Source organism: Trachurus trachurus (genome assembly GCF_905171665.1).
Source record: "Trachurus trachurus genome assembly, chromosome: 6".
Lineage (NCBI taxonomy): Eukaryota > Metazoa > Chordata > Actinopteri > Carangiformes > Carangidae > Trachurus > Trachurus trachurus.
This window is the reverse complement of record NC_139897.1, coordinates 2,628,429-2,653,545: the sequence shown is the minus strand read 5'-3', so window position 1 is coordinate 2,653,545 and position 25,117 is coordinate 2,628,429. Positions and strand designations below refer to the sequence as shown.

The 25,117-nt window shown below is 41.7% G+C and overlaps 2 protein-coding genes across 2 annotated transcripts in view; one reads left to right on the top strand and one right to left on the bottom strand.

The window, feature by feature from the left end:
• pard6a (par-6 family cell polarity regulator alpha) overlaps positions 1 to 13,508 on the top strand; it is a gene marked incomplete at both ends in the record, with an annotated part of 35,552 nt that extends 22,044 nt beyond the window's left edge. Inside the window, 4 exons of the mRNA XM_083973811.1 lie at positions 10,677 to 10,963; positions 11,068 to 11,193; positions 12,041 to 12,240; positions 13,190 to 13,508. Of these exons, the coding sequence (XP_083829937.1) occupies positions 10,677 to 10,963; positions 11,068 to 11,193; positions 12,041 to 12,240; positions 13,190 to 13,508 (932 nt within the window). The remainder of the gene's footprint in view (positions 1 to 10,676; positions 10,964 to 11,067; positions 11,194 to 12,040; positions 12,241 to 13,189) is intronic.
• Positions 13,509 to 22,453: 8,945 nt separating this feature from the next.
• Positions 22,454 to 24,706, bottom strand: LOC310987277 (spexin prohormone 2-like; the record flags this gene model as incomplete). The annotated part of the gene is made up of 4 exons (XM_083973467.1): positions 22,454 to 22,545; positions 23,216 to 23,293; positions 24,484 to 24,532; positions 24,620 to 24,706. 4 exons carry the CDS (start codon positions 24,704 to 24,706, stop codon positions 22,454 to 22,456), a joined length of 306 nt encoding a protein of 101 aa, XP_083829593.1.
• Positions 24,707 to 25,117: the final 411 nt, after the last annotated feature.

Sequence of the window (25,117 nt, the reverse complement as noted above, 5' to 3'; positions counted from 1 at the left end):
CAGAAATAACACATAACACACACACAGAGACATACCCAAATGAACAGAGTTTATTCTGCCGCGGCTGCTGACATGCTTGTGTCTGTAAATGTGTCTAGAAATGTATTTATATTAAGCTTCCCCAGCCCGTCTGACTGAGATTTCTGTGGCGAGCCGACTATGGATGGCTGAAAATATCTGTGTACAACATGAAGATAGGAGCAGGGAATCAAATATTTAATACACAGGCAGCGAGATACAGGGATGGAGGGAGGCGGAGAGGAAGATGGAGAGAATCAGAGCTGGACAGAGAGGTTTTCACATCTTGTGCCTTCTGTCCTGAAACGCTGCCACCACACTAACTCAGCTAATGAACTGATGCAGTGGCACTGGTGGTGACATAATGGTAATGTTGTGTGTGGAGCTTTGGCACAGCAGCATATGTTCCCCGCTCTGACTGGAGAAACACCAGAGAGGAGGAGATGTAGAAGAGGAAGTGTGAGACACACATCAGAGAAATGATATTTCAGTTCATTACTAACCCCACGGGAACAATTAGCTGCTAAATACAATAAATAAACGGAGGTGTTCGGTAAATAAAACGTTTAAGGCCAGGAACACGTGAGTGAGCATGTGAGTGTGGCAGCTGCAGAACGTGTTGATTTCCATTTTGGCTCTCATGTTAAAGTAGAGAGAGAGCTTCTCATCTAGAGATTGTCCACGTGTGCTGGGAGACCTGTTGATGTCATCGTCACATCACAGCAGCAGCATTACATAAAACTGGCACCTCCAACTACACTGGTCTCTGTCTGAGCTGAATCTGAAGTGATAATTCAACTTTAACCACTGTAGCAGCTGCATGTGAAGACATAACACTACACACTAAAAACAGTTGGGTTAAGAAATAACCCAATTTTAACCCAACTGCTGGTTCAAATAAAGACAAACCCCTTTTTGGGTTAATTTGAACCCAACAGGTTGGGTTATTCTTTTTTGACCCAACTTTTGGGTTGAATATTTAACCCAAGAGTTGGGTTATGCTAACTGCAACGATGGGTTATTTTTAACCCAACTATTGGGTCGTGTATAAAGCGCTTGCTCGACCCAATATATTCACAGGTAGCTGTGGTGGCGGGCGGAGACACACAGAATTGCCCAACCCTTAACCCAGCAAATGGGTTACTCACTGAAAAATAACCCAATTAATTGAACAACCCAGGAATTGGGTTACATTCATAGCCCTATAACCCTGAAAATGGGTTACACTCTGGAAAAATAACCCAAAAATTTTACTCAACACCAATAACTCAGAAATTGGGTTACAGAGATAACCCAACATTTTTTAGTGTGTAGAAGTAATTTGGAAATAAAGAAATCTAACAATTCAGTAATCAGCAGACTCTCTGTAGAGACATGCGGAGGACCACAGCCTCAGACTTGGAGGTGCTGACCCTGATGGCAGCCTCTACACACTCAGCTGCTCCCAGTGCAGTGCAGTAGGTGGTGTGGGTTACTGCCACGCCCTCACAGCATGCAGTGGCTCTTTGTCCCATGTCTGTCTCTCCACTGTAAACAGGCTTATTCTGGACCTGCACTCAACTGCCATATGGCGGCCCCTTGGGCTCCAGATGGTGGGCACTGCAGAGTGAGGTCACTGTTACACACACTTACACACACACACGCATCTTATAGCAGCTTGTGCATTTCAGAGAGACACAGTAACATTGTCCACATCATGTTTTATGAATGATGATTACTAGTTTGTGTTTTATTGTCTTGGTCAGACACTAAGTCAGTGTGTAAGTAGCTCCCTCCCTCAGACTGACTGAGAGCAGCTTGTTCTCCAGCTCTTTAACTTCTCTATCTTGTTCACTCACAACATAACATTAAGACACTCTTGTCAGTAAAGGCTCAGAGTCAGGAGGAGAACAGATGCTGCTGGAGTCAGAGTGGAGCTGAACACCTGCTCCTTAGACCTGATGGCTGATGGGTAATGGGGCAGCTGAGTGGCAAGGCCCAATGGAAACTACAGATGAGAGACCTGCTGCAGAATTTGAGAAAATCATTGCATAATTATACGATATATCAAAAGCCTCCAAAGAGGACTTCATTACATCTGGCCCAAACATTCAAAAAGGACCTTATTTGATTTTGGTGGACAAAGGTCAAAGGTCAAGGTCACAGTAAGACCTTTATGACCATAACTCAAAAACTCATAGACAAAATATGACACAGTGTAACACATGTCAATAAGGATGTGACCCTAAAGGTCAAAGGTCAACTTCACTGTGACATCACAGCATGTAATTCAACACTGTAACTCATGAGGAAGAGACTGTGATCTCTTCCTGTAATTTGGCCGGTTGACAGAGGGAACAACCACTAGACAGTAATTTTAGGTTTCATTTGAATATTGTATTGGAGGGGGAAGGTGAAACACCTCTCCTTTTATTGGAGTTGATGTGTCTTTATGTAAAGATGTAATAGAGAGAGAGTTTTCAGCAAAACATGCTGCTCATTTGTTTTCAGCCAACCAGCTAACTGAAGGGGAACTTTCTATGAAGATCCATGCTATGCTAATAACCACACATTTCATATGTTAATAACCTGTTAACCTTCAAAACACAAGGAGCAGCAAGAATGAACATTTTCTCCCTCTGAAAGGTCTGAAACAATAAACTACATACAGTCATACTGCAGTTATGTCATGTACTCTGTCGCCTTTACATTATCTGTCAGAGAATAGGAAGTTCCTCATTGTAGATGATCTCCAACAACGATGCATATGAATATGAAAATACCTGTCACTCATTATTTATATTAAATTATTATATTACAATGACATGTGTGGAATTATTATATGAGTAAGATACATGTCATAATACTACCACACTTATTCAACACATCTTGTCATGATACCTTACCTATCTTAGCTTTCTTTCTTTTTTTCTTTCTTGTTCTATTGATAAGATGTCATATATATTTTAATACTTCACTTTTAATTACATTCCCTACAATACAATGAAGCTACATACAGTTACATCACATCATATGTATTTGTCAAACAGGGTTTTTCAACAGCTGTTAAATGCAGTTTGCAGATGATGTCTTTGTTGTCATGGCGAAGCCAGACGTTTAGGAACAGGGCAGTCTGTGGATTTACATGGATTATAATGCTGATCAGATTTTGGGTGTATCACTGCATTAAAGGACAAGAATGGTCTCATATTCTAGGGAGGGAGAAAGCCCATAATATCTTTCTATCAATCTGCAGTGTGTGTGTGTGTGTGTTTACAGGGGGCTTAGCATGTCTGTGCCTTCAGGCTTCAGTCTGGCTCTTTCCGGTGAGGTCCTGTCTCTGTCCTGTCTGCCTTGTCAGGAAACACACACACTTTCTACGTAGACACGGTGTGTGTGTGTGTGTGTGTGTGTCTGTTTGTGTGTGTGTGTGTGTTTGTTTGTGTGCATTAGTATGTTTTGCCACTGATGTTGCTCTGCGTTGGTGGATATGTGAAGCAGCCTGTGTGACAGTGAAGGAATGCTGCTTACGGAGCAGCAGGTCAGGTATTTGTCTCCAGCAGAGAAGAAGCAGCTTTCACAGTGTTTACTCTCTTGCTGCTTCAACAGAATAATGTGTGTGGGCAGTTCTCTCTGTCTGCGTGGCAGAGGGTGTATTAACCTGGAGACGTTCCTGGCAATAACACTCCCAACTTTTTAACCAGCCTGTCCAGTCTCCTCATGTGGAACATATGTGCAAACTTAGTTCTTACATCCTGCATAGAGCCAGAACAAAAACGACTAATAACACTATTAATAATACCAACAAGAAAAATTACATATGACATGCTAGCTGATAGAAATCAGGTGTTAAAGGGATAGTTCAACATTTTGGCAAATTGGCCCATTGCCATAATCCCTATAGTTTTAGCAGTAGGTTTGTTACCTTTAATTGTCAGTGCAAGCTATTTTTAGAACGGCTACGGAGGCTCATGGAATTTCTTGGTTTCCCTCATCAAATTCATCAAATACTCAATCCAACAACTCCAAAACGCTGTTGTGACCTGCACATTCACCACGCTATGAGATGAGACAGAACGTTATGAGACGGAGCTGTTTTAGAGGTAAATTCATGCAAAACCGCTGATGCACGTTGCCTTCAGGGACAGTTTTTCAGCAAGCAGTCTCTGTATTTACCTCGAAAATAAACCTCCGTTTCGTAACGTTCCATTATTATCTCATAGCGTGGTGAATGTGCAGGTCACAACTTGTCCACCAGAGCGTGTTGGAGTTGTTGGATTGTGTATTTGATGAGTTTGATGAGGGAAACCAAGAAATCCCATGCCGTGTATAGCTCTGAGCAGCTCACGGCTCTGCTCCACCGTTCTAAAAATAGCTTGCACTGACAAATAAAGGTAACAAACCTACTGCTAAGACTATAGCGATTATGGCAATGGGCCAATTTGCCAAAATGTTGAACTATCCCTTTAACACAGCATCTACTGCTGTATTGTTTTGTTGTTTTGTTTTGCCATGGACGAGCAGTCATGGCTACACCCACTGAGGAGACGGGGAGGGTTCACTGTGTCTAATACTTACCGCTCGTAGTGCGTCATCTTTTGTTATGGGGTATGTTTGATAGCGTTGTGCAAGCAAGCAGACAAACATCAGAACGAAGCATCAAAGACATGATGACTGAAATAGGTGATAGGTGATGATAACACAGCATTGCTCACTGTCTGTTTTAGTAGCATGTATACAATAGATAAACATTCTTATCAGCCCAAGGATGATGTGATGGTATGAGGCCATGTTTGTCATAGCCACCTGTTCAGCTGCCTCTTGGCCATGAGGTCAAACAGTGAAGGCCTCCTCACAACTCACCACAGCAGAGTTTGTCTGGATTATTTTAATCACTGAGTATATATTTATTTAACATGTAGGATGTAAGAAGGTACATTTTTGGACAAAACAATCTTTCCTTTAACTTCCTTTAACCACAAGTGGAGGCTGCATGTAAAACACATATCTTCCTTTCTGTGATTGCACATGTGACTATTGCCACTGACATTTTTATTTCCTGTGTGCAAAATATGAGAACGTGCCTCGCCTCTCTGTCCAGCCCCAGAACAGTGAACACTGTTTGACCAACACCGCCTCACAGGAGGCAGCAGACAGCTCACTGACATCACAACAGGTGTTTTCCATCAGCTGACACTACTTTATTCAAATGGTTTGCACAGGCTGACAATGCAGGTCTGTTTGGCTCGGAGCCCATGGCAACACGAGAAAACAAGAGACAGATGTAGATCTGTGCTCCCGTAGATCAACGGAGAGATTGATAACTCGACCCTCGTGGTTCCTGTTCTCATCTCTTCCACTGGAGCTTTAACTTTCAAGTGTTGTTTGACTCTTAACTAATTAACTCAGTGCCTCTCACTGGATTTGTTTCTGGAGCTCATAATCATAGACACTATCATAAGGTGTTGTTATGTTGAATATGTAGTCTGTAAATGAAGCTGAATTACTTAGCGTAGCTCAGCCTTAAATCTGTCAAATCATGGAACAATCTTCCAACTAACCTGAAACTTTGTACAGACTTCAATGTTTTTTCCCGGCAAGTCAAACAATGGATCCTAAGAAATCAGTCATGTCAGCATTCAAGCAGAAGTAAGCGATCCGGTGGTTTTGGCTAACTTCTTGTCAGTCGATGGAGTTAGCAGCCCCCGCCCTCGTCCCTACGTCACCACATTCACGTGCATCCCTTGGCTGCACACACAGAGAGGACCGCCCCTTTATGCCGTTCTCTCTCCTCATTGGATAAAGGTTGTAGGATACAAGGAAAGTTTTCTCCTCGGCTTACAGCAGAGCAGAGTGACTGACAGACCCGTGTTTCAGACCAAACACTCTATAGAAGTGATTGCTGTCGGAAGATAGAACTATTTAAGACTTATATTAACACAAACATTCCGCTTACTTCTGCTTTAATCATGAGCCTAAATAATTTTTAACCTTGGCAAAGTGCAAAGTATTTTAATAACCGTATGTTTCTTTCTGATATGAAATATGTCTTGAGTGTTTGTGATGAGTGAGAGGGTGTATTATGCACATGTGTATGGATGTTTAGAACGCTATGTAAATTGACAATTTATTTTATATTTATATTTGTTATATTGTTCTTATTCACCTGCCCAGGGACTACGGATAGAAAGTAGCTAGTAAGCTAAATCCGGTACAAGGCATCTCTTCATCTTGAGACTAATGTTGTTTTGTACATTGTCCCTGATACAAATAAACTTATTAAACTAAACTAAACTAAAATATAGACACTTTTGTCCAGGATCTACACGAGTTGTGGGTGGTAATAGAGAGTATCATGAGGCAGCTGGATGTGACTTTGGTGGGTGTCAGTACATTTGGTAACACTTCACTTGATGGTCTGATAATAAGAGTGACATGTCACAGCCATGAACATGTCCGTCCATTTGTACACATTTGTATGTAAGACATGGCTTCACACTTTTCCTGATGAAGAGGATTCAGGGGAAAACTTTTACCTAGAAACCTTTAGTCAGACAGAGCTTCCAGAAGTTTCTCTCTCACACAACTGTCTGATTTTAGACCTATCACTATCAGTCAATCATGTAATGGGAGAAAAGTTTGTACAACCCACACAGAGTAAAGCAGACAGAATCAGGCTCAGACAGTCTTTGAGCTGTGGTCCAGAGTCAGGTCCAGGTGCACTTGAGTCCTGCTGCAGTTAGTGGGCGAGGCTTTTCTAACCCTGTTTACTCTGTAAAAAATCTGCTGTTTAACCCCACGTGAGTGAAATATTGTTTTACAACATACAGCCAGAATCAATAGATCACATCTGAGTCACATCTGGAGAAACCCTTTAAACCTCTCAGTCGTGACTGCTATCATCCATCTGTTCAGAGCAGCAGAGCTTAAACGCAGCACAAGCCATCACTCATATGGTTCCCTGCTAGTCCTAATCCACAGAGTGTGGATTAATCCAGAGGTTACCAGATGTTAATCCTTGATCAATCAGGGAAGTTAGTGAAGGCTGACACAGTGGGACTCACTGAGGTTGGGTGACAGAAAAATAATGTCTTTATATTGGTGTTAAAGCAGATATCAGCTTCACGGCCGTTTCGGCTAATGCTGCGTTCAAGGCAGGCTTTTGAAACCGTAAGTTACAGCTTCAAGTCACAACTACGACTTGGTAGCGTTCCAGGTAACCCGTAGCTCGTGTTTTTACCATCCTGTTGTCTGTGAAAGTTCCCTATAACGGCCACTCGTAACTTCCGACCCGTGAACTCGTACCAGATCGAACTGGTATGACTTCACAGGAAGGAAAAACACAAAGTACGAGTTTCTTTGAACGCACCATGAGTTAGCAGCCCCCGCCCTTGTCAGGCATCAATTGGTCCTCGTGCTACGTCACCACATTCACGCGCATCCCTTGGCTGCACACACAGCCCTTCATGCCGTTCTCTCTCCTCATTGGATAACACTTGTATCCCACAAGGAAAATTTTCTCCTCGGGTTACAGCAGAGCAGAGTGACGGAGAGACTCGTGTTTAGGCTGAAATACTTCATGTAAGTGATTGCTGACGGAAAATAGGACTATTTAGGACTTATATTAACAAAAACATTCCACTGATATCTGCTTTAACTTGTTTACATGCATCAGTTACTGACATAAAGGAGAATGATTTGCAGTGTAATGATTGGACAAGTTACAAAACCCACTTTCAAATACTACTAACCTGGGCATGCATTTACCCCGACTGCAGAGACAATCAGGGGCCAGATACTTTAATGATGCATACACACAAAACCACAATTTGCTGCACATAAAGTCCTTATAAACACAGAATGTGTCGCTTCATCTGCATGTGCAAGTGAAGTTCAGAAATCCTAATTTAGCATAAAATAAAATTACCCCAAAATTTATAGCAAGATATTTCTTTCTTTCTTTCTTTCTTTCTTTCTTTCTTTCTTACTACTGGTCAGTAGAAATGCGATTAAATTGTTATAATCATTCATTTTTTCCACAATATTTTTAGATTGCAGTTCGTTTGTTGTATTCGAATCACTAGTTTTATTGAAGACTGTAGGCACCTATTAGCAATGCCTAGAAATCTCAATTGCCCCCTGGTGGCAGGCTGCAGGACATGACATAATAAACCCCACCCCCTCCTTGTCTTTGGATGGATCACAGGAAAATAACTTTTTTTTTTTTTTTTTTTTTTTAACCAAAGATGGCAGGCTTGATGATCATTGTTCTTATAACATACAGTAGGTGTAGTAGTTTTAGAAAGTTACATTAGTTCTTAGTAGAGTTGTTGTTTTTTTTAACTCCATGTTGTGTTTACTGACCAATCATTTTGGCTCAAAATGTCAGAGAGCAAGAGGAACATTTTTACATGGAATTTGTGATTACAAATTCCATGTAAAAATGTTCCTCTTGAAAAAATGTAGACTTGTTGAGCCATTTGGCAAAACATACTGGGAGACAGGGGCCAGTGGCATGAAGTGATGATACCTGTAACATACTCTTCCCCTGCTTATTACTGTAATAGTAGTATTGTAATATTAAAGGGCCAGGGGTCATTGTGGCTGTCAGAAATGGATGAGTTAGAGATACTGTTTTATCAAATGAACATGTGAAAAGTTCCAGAGGTGGGTTTTTGCTCACAGCAGGAGTGAGTGGGACACTGTGATGATCCGGTTCATTAGTTTGTCCTTTTATTGAATATCCCTTCCTCTTCTCTTTGTCTTCTTGATGAACTCCTGCTGTCAGCTGATCACTGATGAAGCCTCACACACACAGAGAGATGGGGGTGGGGGAAGAGAAGTGTGAAATTAAAAAATGATGTGAATACTGTACTATAAATATTTGCAATACAGTCAGAGTGATGGGTGCTGATATGAAACCTGACACACAGAATAATATTGTTGGACTGAACTGTATGAAAGTTCCTCTAAACAGAGAAGAAGAAAAATATTCAGACGTCCTGTTCCACTTGATTAGATTATATAGACAAACCTGTCTTACTGCGCTGAAATATGTGAAGCATGTGTGTGTGTGCCTTCATCAGTCTGTCTGTACTCCTCTTTCTCTTTTCACCTCTCCCACACCTCCGCCGGGGGCCAGGGGCCATCTCTGCTGAAGGTTCCCACAGACACTGACACTTTCTCTGGTTGTGTTTCTACGACAATATCTGCAGGTTTCAACTCTTGTCTGTTCTGGTGGGTTAGGCAGAACTGTATGAACACAGGGCCATCACTGACTATTGTTAGGAGATGGAATAGGAACCAGGGGCCAGTTGCACAGACATCTTAACCCTCTAGGCACCAAAGTCACATTATTGCGACAGGCAGCATTCTTGGATGAACAGCCCATATCTTTAAATCTACTGCCCTATATTGTTACTGCTTGGTAACACCAGATGGCGAACACGTTCAGCTTCAATCCTGACGTCATTTGTTTTTCTGCAAAATATCTGAGAAAAAAAGTTTGATTGGCGCAATGTACTCCAATCAGAACAATGTTCCTTTACTTTGTGGATGAGATGTCAATATAATTTTTTTTTCTGTGTAAATATGTTCAAAATTAAGTTTTACTGAAAGTCACGTAATCCAATGGGGCTGCCACCCGGTGACGTCACAATATGCAAATTAGATGAGTACATTTACTCCCATCACAAACTATAGGTCATTTATGAATATTTTTCTCATTTACACCATAGATTTATCTCTCACCACTTACAAGCTACAGCCTTGTGAAATATTGAAATCCAAACTTAATATTTTCCTAAATAAACTCTGGCGCCTAGAGGGTTAAGTTAAGATTTTTTTTTAAAATGGTTCCCCAAGTATTTGAGATTTTCTGAGTTAGTGATAGTGATGGAGTCATCTACAGTCTGTTAAACCACTGCACCAAAGTGACGAAAGTTAGGAGGTCCCTCTGGCTCTGTCTTACTGTAACTGAGTGTATGGTGATGGATGAAAAAGATGTACACATCCCAAGACAAGTGGACAACCCAACACACATCATCAGTGACAAGGAACTATGACACTAAAAAGAATGGATGTAGCACCCGTGACGTCACCCATTACTTTGGGGAGTCTACTTTCCATATTTGGAGAGGTGCGGCAGCTAGCCGGCCGAGAACCCGCCCACTGAACTCGAAGCAACCAATTAACAGCCGTTAACTGTCTGCGAACCTGACACTCAACGTAACCACGCCCCCATTTATGAAGCCTAAACAACACTAAAACGGTTGTGTTACAAAAAAATTCAGCTATTTTAACATGGGGGTCAACGGAGAACTGGTCTCTTCTGGTCCCAGCCTTTTTGAACGCGGAAGTGGTCTTCACTTGTAGAACCCACAACTCCCCCCTTGATAGATAGATAGATAGATAGATAGATAGATAGATAGATAGATAGATAGATAGATAGATAGATAGATAGATAGATAGATAGATAGATTGGTAGCGGATTGGTTGGTTGGTTGGTTGATTGATTGATTGATTGATTGATTGATTGATTTATTGATTGATTGATTGATTGATTGATTGATTGATTGATTGATTGATTGATTGATTGATTGATTGATTGATTGATTGATTGATTGATGACATGTTTATTAATGGACTCTTCCCTCTTGTTCTTCTCTGTCGTCTTTCAGAGGATGAACCTGTAGTTTTTGCCACCAACTCCCTCCAGAGGCGTAAAAAGGGGCTGGGCTTAACTGGACTGCGCACCAGCGTCTCAGGCTCCACCCACTCAAAGAAATCGGGCATGGTGATTGGCCGGCCGCAGAACTTCAGACAGATCTCGTCCATCATCGACGTTGACATCTTACCTGAGACACATCGACGCGTACGACTGCACAAGCACGGCACCCACAAGCCACTGGGCTTCTACATCCGTGACGGGGTGAGCGTGAGGGTGACACCACAGGGCGTGGAGAAGGTGAGATCTCTCATTTCATTCACTGGAACCGCTGTGTCGTGCTGTTTGTGTGGTGGGTTTGGTGAGAGATGTTTAACGTTTAACACCTCCCCTCTGTCCTGTAGGTTCCGGGGGTGTTCATATCTCGTCTGGTACGTGGCGGACTAGCAGAGAGCACGGGGCTGCTGGGAATTAATGATGAGATTCTTGAGGTGAATGGAATTGACGTCGCTGGAAAATCTCTGGATCAGGTAAATACACAGGAGTCCATCTTGGTGGAATTGAAACATTCAATACAGACAGACAGAGTCACATAAACTGTATGAACAGTGTATATGTTTTATAATCAGAATTGTGTCAGGTGAGAAAGGCCTAAAGATTGTTATACTGATGATATTAATTAATTATTAATATTATTTTAACTATTCAATTATTATTAGTATTAGTAATTAATAGTATTGGTTTTTATTTTGTATTGTGTGAACAGATTGACAATGCATGTGTTAATGTGTAATCTGTTAACATAAAACACCTTCGACAAACATATTTTTGTAAACCCACAAAGATATTAGATCATAAAGGAAATAATCTATGGCAGTCATGTATCTGTCTGTTCACATTTTACAAAGATTTAAATCTATTAGTCATAGTTCTATTTAAATGTTAGTTGATGTCAATCCCACTGCATCATGTAGTTATTTTAAGATATTTGCCTCACATTAATTTAACATGTCAGAGACAGAGACAGAAAGGTTAGTGATGACCTGCAATGTTTATCCATATTTAGTGAGAATCCTAATGAAAATACTAAAAATACTGACTGCAATCAAATCAGATTTATTTTGTCAGTGATAAAAGTTGCTTGCTGGATTTATGTTAAGTCTCAGAGTTCTGACATCAGAGTAAGAGAAACAGGTGGAAAATAATGTTTAGTCAGGTTGTTAAAGTAGATGTTAGTTGTCAGGAGAGCTGAGTGTTGGTGAACATGAAGTGACATTTAGGTTTAATTATCTTTCAATCTGAAGAAGAAGACACTGTGATTCATCTGTCAGTCAGTCATCAGTATTATCATCATCAACCCTCCACCTGTTGTTCCAGGTCACAGACATGATGGTGGCCAACAGTCACAACCTCATTGTGACTGTGAAACCGGCCAACCAGAGGAACAACGTGGTGCATCGTGGGAGTAAGACTTCGGTTGTAAACTCTGGTTCGGTGGGCTCGGCTGGTTCTACAGGCTCCACTCTGTCACATGACTCACCAAGCCCCGCCTCTCAGAGCAACCCCATCACCGCGAGGTAGGTTCATAACAGTTTGTTCATCATCACAGAGTAAAAATATCTTTCACACGAGTCCACTCACCGCTGGACAGGTAAACCCAGGGTCAGGCTGTTGATAACCAGCTTCACGGAGCAGGTTATGATGTTGGGTTCAGTTAAAGGGATAGTTCAACATTTTGGCAAATTGGCCCATTGCCATAATCGTTATAGTCATAGCAGTAGGTTCATCTAAAACAACTCTGTCTGGTAACATTCTGTTATTATCTCATAGCGTGGTGAATGTGCAGGTCACAACTTGTCCACCAGAGCGTTTTGGAGTTGTTGGATTGTGTATTTGATGAGTTTGATGAGGGAAACCAAAAAATTCCTTTAGCCTCCGTAGCGTAGCTCTGAGCAGCTGGCGGCTCTGCTCCACTGTTCTAAAAATAGCTTGCACAGACAATTAAAAGGACAACGAGGAGTTTTGGAAAGCGAAGTGTTTCCTACTACATTTACCATGAGCCTCCGCGCGCACGGTGAATGCTGGTCGGCTCGACCAGCATTTCCACCACCACTGTAATAACAAAATAACGATAGAGACCAAATGATATATTTATTGAAAATGGGCCCATTAACAAGTGTTGGTAACGTAGATTCATCCACATTAATATAAGACTTTTTTATTGTCGCAGAATTTTTCGTTCTGCCGCTGGAGAAACTCCTTGTTGTCCCTTTAAAGGTAACAAACCTACTGCTATGACTATAGCGATTATGGCAATGGGCTAATTTGAAAATGTTGAACTATCCCTTTAAACCAGATAATAGAGAGTTATCCTGGCTATGTTGAACTTGTTTCATATGTAAATCACAGTGATTGGAGTTAAGATGGTGGAGACCAAACATAGAGCTAAAAGAGAGGGGACATTAAAACAACATTCAAATTCTCGATTCAACTTATCTCTAAACATGGTGTCTTTCATCACCATAGCAACAGCATTGCAGAAGGCGACAGCGATGACGACGACGATGACGGCGACCTCATTCTGGAGAGCGACTGCCTGACGCCCTACGACGCCCAGCGGACCCTCAGCAGTAACAACACTAACCTCAACAGAGACTCGCCCAGCAAAACGCCGCACAACTCCACGGTGGGTAGGCCCCTCCCACAGAGCATCTCATTGCCCAATAGCGTCGGAGCATCCCTGAGTGACAGCTCCACGACAACGAGGATGTCCAGTCACAACGGAAACACAGCCGGTAGCAGTCACGAGAGTTTGAGGGAGGACGGGAACATCATTACACTGTAACCACGACGACACTGACACTTAACACTGTAGCAGTGATGGCGAGGGGGAGGGGTCGACCGCAAGAGTGACAGACAGCTGTGCTCCCATCAGACAGACAAAAAGTCACTGATAGATCCTGTTTTTAAGGTGGACTGAGTCTGACACAGGCAACACTACATGTCTGCAGCATGAGGCTGAAAACCATTTCTATTCACCCCAGGAGATGATTTAACACCATAATAAATGAACTGGTTAATACACAGTAAAAGATCATGATAGATGCTCCTGTAAAAGCCATAACTCAGTCTGATGTCCACCATCTACTCTATAAACCACCAATCAGAAACATCACAACAACAAGACAGTGACAGAACAAACAGCATCGAATCAGGACCCCGTTTCCATGGCAGCACAAAGCACTGCCCCAGTTAGGTATTGTCTGACACACAGGTGGGGGACGCGGTCGCCGCCGTGTGAAGAGATGCGCTGGGTATTTTAAGTCGGTGGCCGTTGCTGTCAAGAGACATCTCGGAAACCACGTTTGTTTCTTAAGCAAATGAAACACCTGGATAATATGTTCCTACGGCAGCACCTGAAGGCAGCAGGACGTCCGCTGTGTGTTGTCGTTTCTGATTGGACGCTCAGAGCACAGCTGTTCAAGGGGTATCGGAGTGTTGTGATTGGCTGAGATTGTAATGATCTGACCTGCACCGCTGCACCTACAGGAACCAAAACAGCAGGAGGAGACGTTGAATAACACCCAGACATGTGAACTTGTATCTTATAGCAGAAGAAATGATTGAAACCAGTTAAAACTTCAACAGATTTAATCATATTTGCAATAATCATCTTTTTTTTTTAAATTCTTGTAATTATTTTGTTCTCTTTTTTTCACAAAATAATTTGTTGAACAATATGATACGTGATTCATCTCACGGGTTTGAAATATTATATATATTTATTAGGGAAAGGTGTAAATAAAAGAAATGGAGCTTATGGTTTCATAACAAATGAAAAGAGCCGTCAGCTCTTGTTAAACTGTCAGAGGAGATCATATTATTCACTGTCTGATGATGATTTTAGATCATTTCTGTTTGGAGAGGAAGTGGAAAGTTTTATTTAAGGCATTATTTTAGGACCTTTTAATCTGTTTTTACACTAAAAATATTTGGGTACAAACACATAAACCACCAGAGAGTTGTTAGGGAAATTCCAGTCAAGTTTGAACAATCTGAACTGAGAGCAGTGCATTATGGGACACAGAGCGCTCTTGTGCTCTTATCTGGGTTTTTCTGTGCATGCATGTCTGTGTGTGTGTGTGAGGCAGCTCTGGGGGTATCAGCTTACAGTCTGTCCACAGCGCTCTCTGTGTTTCCTCTGTCACGTCCTGCTTCACATTACATCTGTCGACCCCAATCAGCCTCACTGAGGTTTACTGAACCTGATCAGCTATTAGACGGACCCCTCCTCCATCTGCCTCTTACAGAAGGTCCGAGAAATTAAAAATCACAGCAGCACCCTGACTGAAGCCTCACCACAGAGCTCCACAGTGTGTGCTCGTGCTGTCGGTCTCACAACAACAGTGTAACCGTGGTCACAGACGTCCAGTCCCAGGAACCCCTGCTCTGTTTTCAACCATCTTCTATCGATGTCTTCCTGTCCACAGTCCTTCCTGCTCGATGGCACCTCACCTCCGCAGGAAACCTTTTGATTGGCTCAAAGAGTCTTTTCTTAGCTGGTTAAAAACAGCTGTTACGGTAAATATCTGTCAAAACATATTGACTAACTGACAGCTGACATTAAAGTAGTTTATACTGAGACATCGTTGAAATATTCTCACCACATGTGTTACCATAGAATCACACTGAATAACAAATGAAATGTGGGGACGTCCCGATGTAGCAGACAAATTATTTTCTGTCTGTACTGATCCCACTGTGAGTGTCTGTGTGTGAACAGCTTCATCCTGCTGTCAAATCATAATTAAAACGTAGATGGAGTTTTTGCGGTGAGCTCCCTGAGCATTAAAGGGATAGTTCACCCAAAATTGAAATTTCACTCATTATCTACTCACCCTCATGTGGACTAAGGGCTGGGAGAAGTTTCAGAGTCCTCCGTGGCTTCTCTGAGTTACAGTCTATATTAAAGTCTATATTTTGTAGCGGAAGCTTCTCGAAGCTCCTCTTCCCGGTTCGTCAAATTTGGACGAACTGGGAAGAGGACAGACCCTGGTTTGTCCAAATTTGACGAACCGGGAAGAGCATTTTGGGGCTTCAATACAAGACGGACATTACATACGGGCAGCATGGAGGTATTTGGATGTTTTTTGGTGTGTCTTTTTGTTACGAAGACAGTTGGTATCCATTTGCAACCGTTATATGGACATGCACTGCTACGCCGAGACCCCCTGTAACTCAGAGAAGCCACGGAGGACTCTGAAACTTCTCCCAGCCCTTAGTCCACATGAGGGTGAGTAGATAATGAGTGAAATTTCAATTTTGGGTGAACTATCCCTTTAACACCGGTTTTTGATTTTGATTCACCTGAACGTCCGTGCAGTCAGAGATGTATCGGTTTTTCTCACAGAGATTCTCAGAGAACTAAAGCTGCATTTGTTCCTTTGACCTGCTGCTTTACTTAAAATATTAATGTTTACATTAAGAATGGACCTAAAGCAGTTACACTCATGCATGTTTCATTCAACAAGACCACAGCTCAAGAAATAACCCTCCAGGTCATACTCGTACCTTGTGGTGCATCTGCTACGGCTTCTGCTTCATGTCTCACACATCATGCCTTTGGCAGTGTCCAGCTCTTCACTGTCTTCATAGGGTTTTCATGCAAACCTTAAATACAGTCACACGTCTGCCTTCACACCTGCTCCGTTATCATCAGACAGCAAAAATCAACCAGGTCAGCCGACAAAACATATTTTGTCAAAGTTTGATGTCAACAGGTGGTTCAACATAAACTTTTTTTTTTTTTCATTTTAATGTAAATGTAAATGTAAGTTTATGAAATAAGGGAGAGCTTCGTTACCGGGGAGAAGTTTTTATGTAAGAAAACATTTTATAAAGTGTGTAAAATATGGAGAGTATTTTTCTTATTCTTGTACTTTTAAACTGTACATGAGAGGAGGTGGAGGAGAGGAGGTGAAGAGTGTGTGTATGTTTGTGTGTGTCTATGTGTCTGTGCGTGCATGTGTGGTAGGTTGTCACTGGCTGTGTGTTTGTGGGTCTGGTAGCTTCATTAAAGATGAAGTTCTGCTTTAATTAGCAGTGAATGCATGCTCACATGTTAATGATGGTGTACTGTCAGCACAGCCACCATGGATCATCAGTGCATCCCTCACTGTCTGGATCATTTGTCCCAAGCACAGGCAGTGAAGTAGCTACAGTAACACCAGGTTGGCAGTGTGTGGATTTATGCAGTAAAAACTTAAATGATAAGGGCCACATTATTGATTTTAGATTCTTTATTGTATGTAAAGTCACTGTTGTTAAAGGGATAGTAGCATTTTTTTTCTAAAGTGGGGTTGTATGATCTACAAATAGCCCCTAAGTACTTTAATTGCAGTAGCAGACTCTCTGCACTCCTCCCGTTAGCAACGCCAGCCCATAGCCCTGCCCAGAGATTTACAACATACAGTGTTATGAACAGACCCAAAGAAACGGCCTATTTTCGCAGCCTAAAAGAGGTTTTACCTGAAAAAAAATACACAGTTCCACTGTCGCTATAATATAATTTATTCCAGCCCCTCAAAGTGCAGGAAAAACAAAGTTTTTATTTGGACATACAGTAACCAACTGCTGATCGGCGGGCGCTAACCCTGGGCGGAGAGGGATACGTGAGTTGGTTAGGTCCAAATAAAAACTGTGTTTTTCCTGCACTTTGAAGGGCTGGAAAAAATTATATTATAGTGAACAATGGAACTGTGTATTTTTTTTCAGGTAAAACCTCTTTTAGGCCGCGATAATAGGCCGTTTCTTTGGGTCTGTTCACAACAATGTATGTTGTAAATCTCTGGGCAGGGCTATGGGCTGGCGTTGCTAACGGGAGGAGTGTAGAGAGTCTTCTACTGCAATTAAAGTACTTAGGGGCTATTTGTAGATCATGCAACCCCACTTTTAAAAAAAATGCTACTATCCCTTTAACAGGCCCAGTATTAATTAAATAAGAACAGCCCAGTAGGCTATTCCCACACAGAGTGGGTGGAGAGATCAGTACTGTATCGGTGGCAGAAACACACAACCAGGACATTTAGCTTAGCTTAGCATAAAGAGTGAAAGCAGGAGGAAACTGGTATCCTTGCTCCATTTACGTTTCATAACGGAAATGGAGCAATTTGTCAACCAGACAGTAGCCCCCAGGTGTGAGGTCAAATAATATTTGTTCAAGAACCATAAATGTATGATCATATTGAAATTGTTTCAGTTTGATTTCCTTAATAGTCAAACGGTATGGAGCCTATTTATTCATCACATGTAAGTCAATCATGGAAATGAAAGTGTCCCAGCCCCTTCCAATGATTTGATTGAAACACGATTTGAGAAATTTGAGAAGCGAGGCCCCGGTGTGAACTGCTGGGCTGCTGATCACACAACATGGCATCAGACTGGCACAATCCTCCTCGACTCTGATGCTGTAAATCTGAAGCGTCGTAGCTCAATACAGCCGCACTGCATCACTTTCATTTGATTGTCACCTAGTTGCTGAAACGCTTGAATTTATTTCACCGTCTAGGAAACACTGTTCCAGCAGGGTTGCCTGGTTAAACACTGTCAAAACAACGTTCTTTTGTCTGTTTTTTTTTTACATCATGTGTACAACCTAAATCAGACAGCTATATGTTGTTTTTGATAAGTGTATCTTTGTATGTAGCTCTGTTATGAGTTTCTCTCAGTCTGCAGTCTTGATGCTAAGCTAGGCTAAACTTGTCCTGGGCTGGACACCACTGATCTTCTCATCTGACTCTGGAGCACAAACAAGCTGAAGTATCTCAAACATCAGGCTGATTCTTTGATGAATGATCATAAAATGATGGAATAGAAATAAAAAAAACAAAATAAATGAAGGATAAGGAAGGAATAAGTTCAGTTCACATGGCCCCTCCCTCCACTACAGCCATTAACGGAAGTAAAAAGCTGTGGATCTGAAATGTTCCTCTGGACGCTGCTGCTGTCTGACTGAACAGGAAACAGCCGCTCTGTTTGTGATGTCGTGGATCACCTCTGTATCTCCCCTGATCTCTGCGTCAGGGTCGGATCCCGGAGACGTTGTGGACGCTCACGTGGTGAAGCAAAAATGAAGGATATCCTCCCGTGACTGTCCGTTTTTAGAAAATAAAGCAAGTGCCTTTTTCCCATTGAGGATACTTGTGTTTGATTGGATGTCATGTCCTGTGTGATGTTCAGTACCTGGCTGAGGTCAGCTCAGGGCAGCACGTGGTGTCAGCTGCACACAGCTGGTCTCTGTAGAGTCTGTAACTAAACTGTGAATGTCATTTGGAGGTAAAATATGATGATTATCAAATTATTATATTAAAGTAATAAAGTATTAATACAAGCCACAGAGTCTCATTTCTGTCCCGCTCTCCTTCTCTCAGTGGTCAAAGGTCAACGTCACCGTGATCCCACCTCATCCATGTTAAAATTACATAGACTTAAAGGGATAGTTCAACATTTTGGCAAATTGGCCCATTGCCATAATCCCTATAGTTTTAAGAGTAGGTTTGCTACTTTTAATTGTTGGTGCAAGCGATTCAGAGCTACGCCACGGAGGCTCATGGGATTTCTTGGTTTCCCTCATCAAATACACAATCCAACAACTCGAAAACACTCTTGTCGACAAATTGTGACCTGCACATTCACCACGCTATGAGATAATAACGGAATGTTGCGAGACAGAGTTGTTTTCAAGGCAAATGCAGAGACTGCTTGCCGAAAAAACTGCCAACGACGGGAGCACAAATCAGTGGTTTTGCATGAATTTACCTTGAAAACAACTCTGTCTCGTAACGTTCTGTTATTATCTCATAGCGTGGTGAATGTGCAGGTCACAAATCTGTAGCGTAGCTCTGAGCAGCTCACGGCTCTGCTCCACCGTTCTAAAAATTGCACCGACAATTAAAGGTAACGAACCTACTCCTAAAACTATAGGGATTATGTCAGTGGGCCAATTTGCCAAAATGTTGAACTATCCCTTTAAAGACGAACTGGTATGATTTGGAGGTCAAAGGTCAACGGTGACTTGTCTCAACAACATAATAATGGTTATAATTTGGGCATTTATACAATAATTATGATAAAGTACACTTCATATCTTTATTATAGAAGTATTAACTACATGTATAGGTGTAAGGAATGGTAACTGCAAGGCAAATACTTAAATACATGACTCAGGCAAAACCAAGATTTAATTACCCCATCTTACACCTGACACCACACCCAGCACATGTATCTCTGTGAGTTTCAGGCTGACACAGTTGTCACTCGCCCATGTCCTTTACAAAGCACGTGAGCAAACACACATGAAACCTTCTGAACGCCCATGGGTGTGAGGTGTGTTCAGGAGCGTTATGTTGAGGTTGACTGACCAGCAGACACCTTGTCTTAAGGATGGATTATCAAGAGACAACATCATGTTAACCCTTGAACTTCCTCACTGAACAAAGTCAACATTGCATTATGTTGTCGAAAGCACTTCACTGTATCACTTCATCTAACTCATGCTAGAAATATTTTGTCTTTTTCCTCAATCACTTGCTGAACATCACAACACTTAGTATGTCTGCCACGTATAACTTTCATCTCAAAAACATTTCTGCCACCTGGACTTACATCATCTCAATAAATTAGAATATGATGGAAAAGTCAATTTCCAGTTCAAGTCAAATAGCCCAAACCAAGTATTGAGTGCATATAGATGGACATACTTTTCAGAAAGCCAACATTTCCATATTAAAAATGTTTTTTTTTTGTAATTGCTCTTTTGTAATATTCAAATTTTTGGAGATTAATTTTCGGTCTTCATTAAATGTAAGCCATAATCATTACAATTAAAATAAATTAAATAAATAAAGTCATAAAACATTTCATTCTGTGTGTAGTGGAGCTATATAATGTATTAGTTTCACCTTTTGAATTGAATTACTTACATAAATATAATAAATAAATACAACTTTTCCATGACAATATAATTCATTGAGATGCACCTGTAATTCTAATCCTCAAACAGCAACAAAAACAAACTGACAGTGAAGAAACTGGGAGGAGCTTACAGTAATGGGGATGAAAACAACAATTCCCATGATGCCACATTATTTCATGATGTCACCCAACGCCATATATTGTTGTTGTTTTGATTGAGAGACCCCTAGAGGCAGAAGTTAGAGACTGTTTAACGGTGATCATGCAAACACACAGAGTGGGTAGGTAGAGTGTGGGGGCCACACTTGAATCCCAAAGGGTGACGATAGGGTTAACCCCCCTCCCCTCCCTCCCTCCCTCCCTTCCTTCCTCCCTGCAGATGGAAACATGCAGAAATGTCTAAAGTGGTTCCAGCAGCAGAGTGATGAAACTTCTCTGGGTTGGTCTGGACAGAAATGTGATCAGTCCAAACAGAGGTGATATCCGTTACAGGATTAGCTAAACCAAGCACTGCTGCTGTTTGTTTTACTGAGGCTAATACAGACTGTTTATATGGCTGGAGGAAATAGGGCTTTGAGTGGTGGAGGTGGTGGAGGGGACAGGGAGGTCACGGTGTTCAGATGGAGCTTCTCTGGCAGAAAGCAACATCTTATCAAGATACAGCTGTGGAGCAGAAAGCCTCCATTCACACAACCTGATGCACATACCACTCTGGCTCTGTAGGGACAGGCTACAGTCACATGGACCCAGACTCAGCCCTGCTGCTAACAAGCTAATCTGTTAATTGGCAGTTTGACAATGGTGTCCTAATTTTGGTAGGAACAGATACTGGAGAACGGATTTTTGTCATTCCCTTGCAGTAAAACAGAGCTGCTTCCTCTTATTTACCTGATATTTCCCCACAGAGGTGCTGCAGTTGTTTCGATGGCCATGGCACTGAAGCAATGAAAAAACAAAACAAAGAAAGGGCAACAAATTTTCTGGATTTTGATGGTTTTTTTGCATAAGGTGTAATTTCCATTTTTCAGTTGTGAATTAAAGACCACAGGCAACTGACACTACATAACACAAATCACCTGTTGCAACAATAAGTTTGTCATTGTGACTTTCACCAACATAAAGTATGGCATGCCATCTCGATCAGTATTGAATAAATCAATGTTTAATATAAAGCTATAAAATAAATTGATCTGGTTACAAATTATGAAATACATAAGTAGATATAAATATAAAATTGTGTCAATAAAAAGCTAAATGATCTTGATTATTGAATCAAATGATTGATCCCACTTTTATTTATTCCCAGAGTCTTTTATTTCTTAAAACCACATTCATTTCCCATCTCTTTTTATTTCCATCTGTAATATTCAAATAAGGGGGCGTGGCTATCTGACATATTTACACCAAAGCAGCCACACCATTATGTACTTTATCTTCTACTGATTTAAATGCTGTTCCCCAGTGAGCAGGTTCTCTGTTATCTACGGCTGCCCTCTGGTGGTCACACTGACACAATGCAGCCACAGAGACAGAACATAGAGGTAAAGACCGTGTTCATTTATTTAGAGCATTTACGGTATGTATCAGATTTATATACAGCAGCCTGAAGTCTGTACAAAGACACACACAGATTATTCATGAGTAAAAAATACAATATAGAAGAAAAAACAAACAACTCACACTGCAGAAACGTAAAGAGAGTGTTTGTGATAAACTTCTGATGGTCTGGTTGTAGCACCTCTTATGTCTCCGCCTGTCACATTCAATAGAAAGTGGAATCTGACCATGATGAACTGAACTGTTGGTGTCCCGGTGGTCTCATCTGTCCTGGAGGTAGTGGATCAGGACTTTCTCTGAGCTCACGATGTGACCGGCTTTACTGAAGTCCAGTGACTGCAGCCTCTGGATGCCTGCACACACACACACAGGACAGAGCTTCACTACATGCATTGTTGTACTGTAATGCCAACTAACCCTTAAAGGGATAGTTCACCCAAAATTGAAATGTCACTTATTATCTACTCCCCCTCATGTGGACTAAGGGCTGGGAGAAGTTTCAGAGTCCTCTGTGGCTTCTCTGAGTTACAGGGGGTCTCGGCGTAGCAGTGCATGTCCATATAACGGTTGCAAATGGATACCAACTTTCTTCGTAACAAAAAGACACACCAAAAAACATCCAAATACCTCCATGCTGCTCGAATGTAATGTCCGTCTTGTATTGAAGCCCCGACATGAGAAATTGGCTTGAAATATAGACTTATTTAATTTTTTTCGGGACAATTTCGCATTTCGGGGCTTCAATACAAGACAGACATTACATACGGGCAGCATGGAGGTATTTGGATGTTATTTGCTGTTTCTTTTTGTTACGAAGACAGTTGGTATCCATTTGCAACCGTTATATGGACATGCACTGCTACGCCGAGACCCCCTGTAACTCAGAGAAGCCACGGAGGACTCTGAAACTTCTCCCAGCCCTTAGTCCACATGAGGGTGAGTAGATAATGAGTGAAATTTCAATTTTGGGTGAACTATCCCTTTAACACACTGTGTGATGATGGCGGCGACGTGCTCCTGTACCTCGGAGAGCTGCGTACCAGCCCTGCAGACCCTGCTTCAGGACGCTGTTGTCCTCCTCTGAGACAAACCTCCTGCCATCTGAGGACACAGCAGGAGACACATGGTTTCTCTGACAGTGGACTGCTGCTGTGAGCGGGCCAGTCCCAACACTAGACACCTGTTACCATCACACAACTGATCAGCTGATCAATTCCTCTGGTTTTCACCAAACCTGGGATCAATCAAACTTTAGACACACCCATTCTGTACAATCACTGTTACAGATAATGAAAGAAGAAATAAGTCTGTCTGCTCTGTTCATTAGGGGTGGGAGGAAAAAATCGATTCACATAAGTTTTGCGATATTTTTTTTGACAATTTTTAAATCCATTTTTATATATATATATATATATATATATATATATATATATATATATATATATATATATACATATATATATATATATATATATATTGTGCCATGTGCATTTGTTAGTATGTTAATTTATAGGCTCCTACAGTATTTGTGTGCAGATAAATGTTAAAATGTAGCAGTTTGCCTCAGTGTATGAGCTAAAGAAAGGTTTCAGAAGCCTGTTTTTTCTATACTCTTTTATTTTTGCCTCTTTTATGCAGTCCAGGCTTTTGAAAAGAGAGTAAACATATAGTATATTGCTGCTGAATAAATCTTAAAAACTGACTAACATGTGACGTGTATTTTTTGGGGAAATATGGTTCCTGGAATAAGGTAAAGGTAAAGGTAAAGGTAAAGGTAAAGGTAAAGGTACTTTATTTGTCACATATACAGCTAGTACAGTGAAATTCTTTCTCTGCATTTAACCCATCCCTGAGGAGCAGTGGGCAGCCACGGTGCGGCGCCCGGGGACCAACTCCAGATTATGAGCCAGTGCCTTTGGTCAGTGGCGCTGACTGGAGGATCAGGCTAGCTGGCATGTTTTTAGTGGTGGGGGAAACCGGAGCACCCGGAGGAAACCCACGCAGACACGGGGAGAACATGCAAACTCCACACAGAAAGGACCTGGGCGGCCGGGGATTTGAACCCAGGACCTTCTTGCTGTGAGGCAACAGTGCTAACCACTGTGCCACCGTGCCGCCTGTACAGAATAGTCTGTAGACAATCATAATCATTCAACTGTTTCACTAGTGTTAAAAATGCAGACTAAAAATCAAGAAAATGGGCAATTTAAATCAAACCGGCATCCAAAAAATCGTAGAAGAATCGAATCGGGGGAAAAGCATATCGTCCCAGCCCTAGTGTCCATACTCACGTTTTCCCTTCAGATACATCATGGACTGAGGACCCCAGTGGACGTTGAGCTGAGGGACAGGACAGACAGGACAACTGTTTGCTTTGGGTGTGTTACAGGAGACCAGTGGAGACTGTGACTGGATGGTGAGTTTTACCTTCTGTGCATGACAGGACGCGACCAGCAGGGAGATGATTACAGCACATGTCCACACAGCGTTGGCCTTTATCTTCTGGAAACACATGCACAAATCACGCTAACTGCGGTCACGTGTGAGCTCAGCCACAGATCAGGAAGTAAAACTCAAGTCAGAACAGTGGAGTCACTACAGAAAAACATCCCATATGCTGAAGAGACCTGGTAGCTGAGTTGTTTCAGCCAAACTGCATCACTAAAACACACTGTGCTCTCCGTAGAGCTGAACCGAGCTCCTACTGCTTTTGAATCCACTGTGACTGTGAATCCATTTGCACATGAATGTAGAGTAATGTGATAATATAATAATAATATAATATACAGTCACTGTTAGTGCTGTATAGAATTCATACACTACACAAGTGGTACGTGTGTGTGGAGAAAGACATGTCCTTTGTTTCCTTGGTCTTTGTATCCTGAACGCAACATGACATTACTTAACATCATATAAAACAATGCA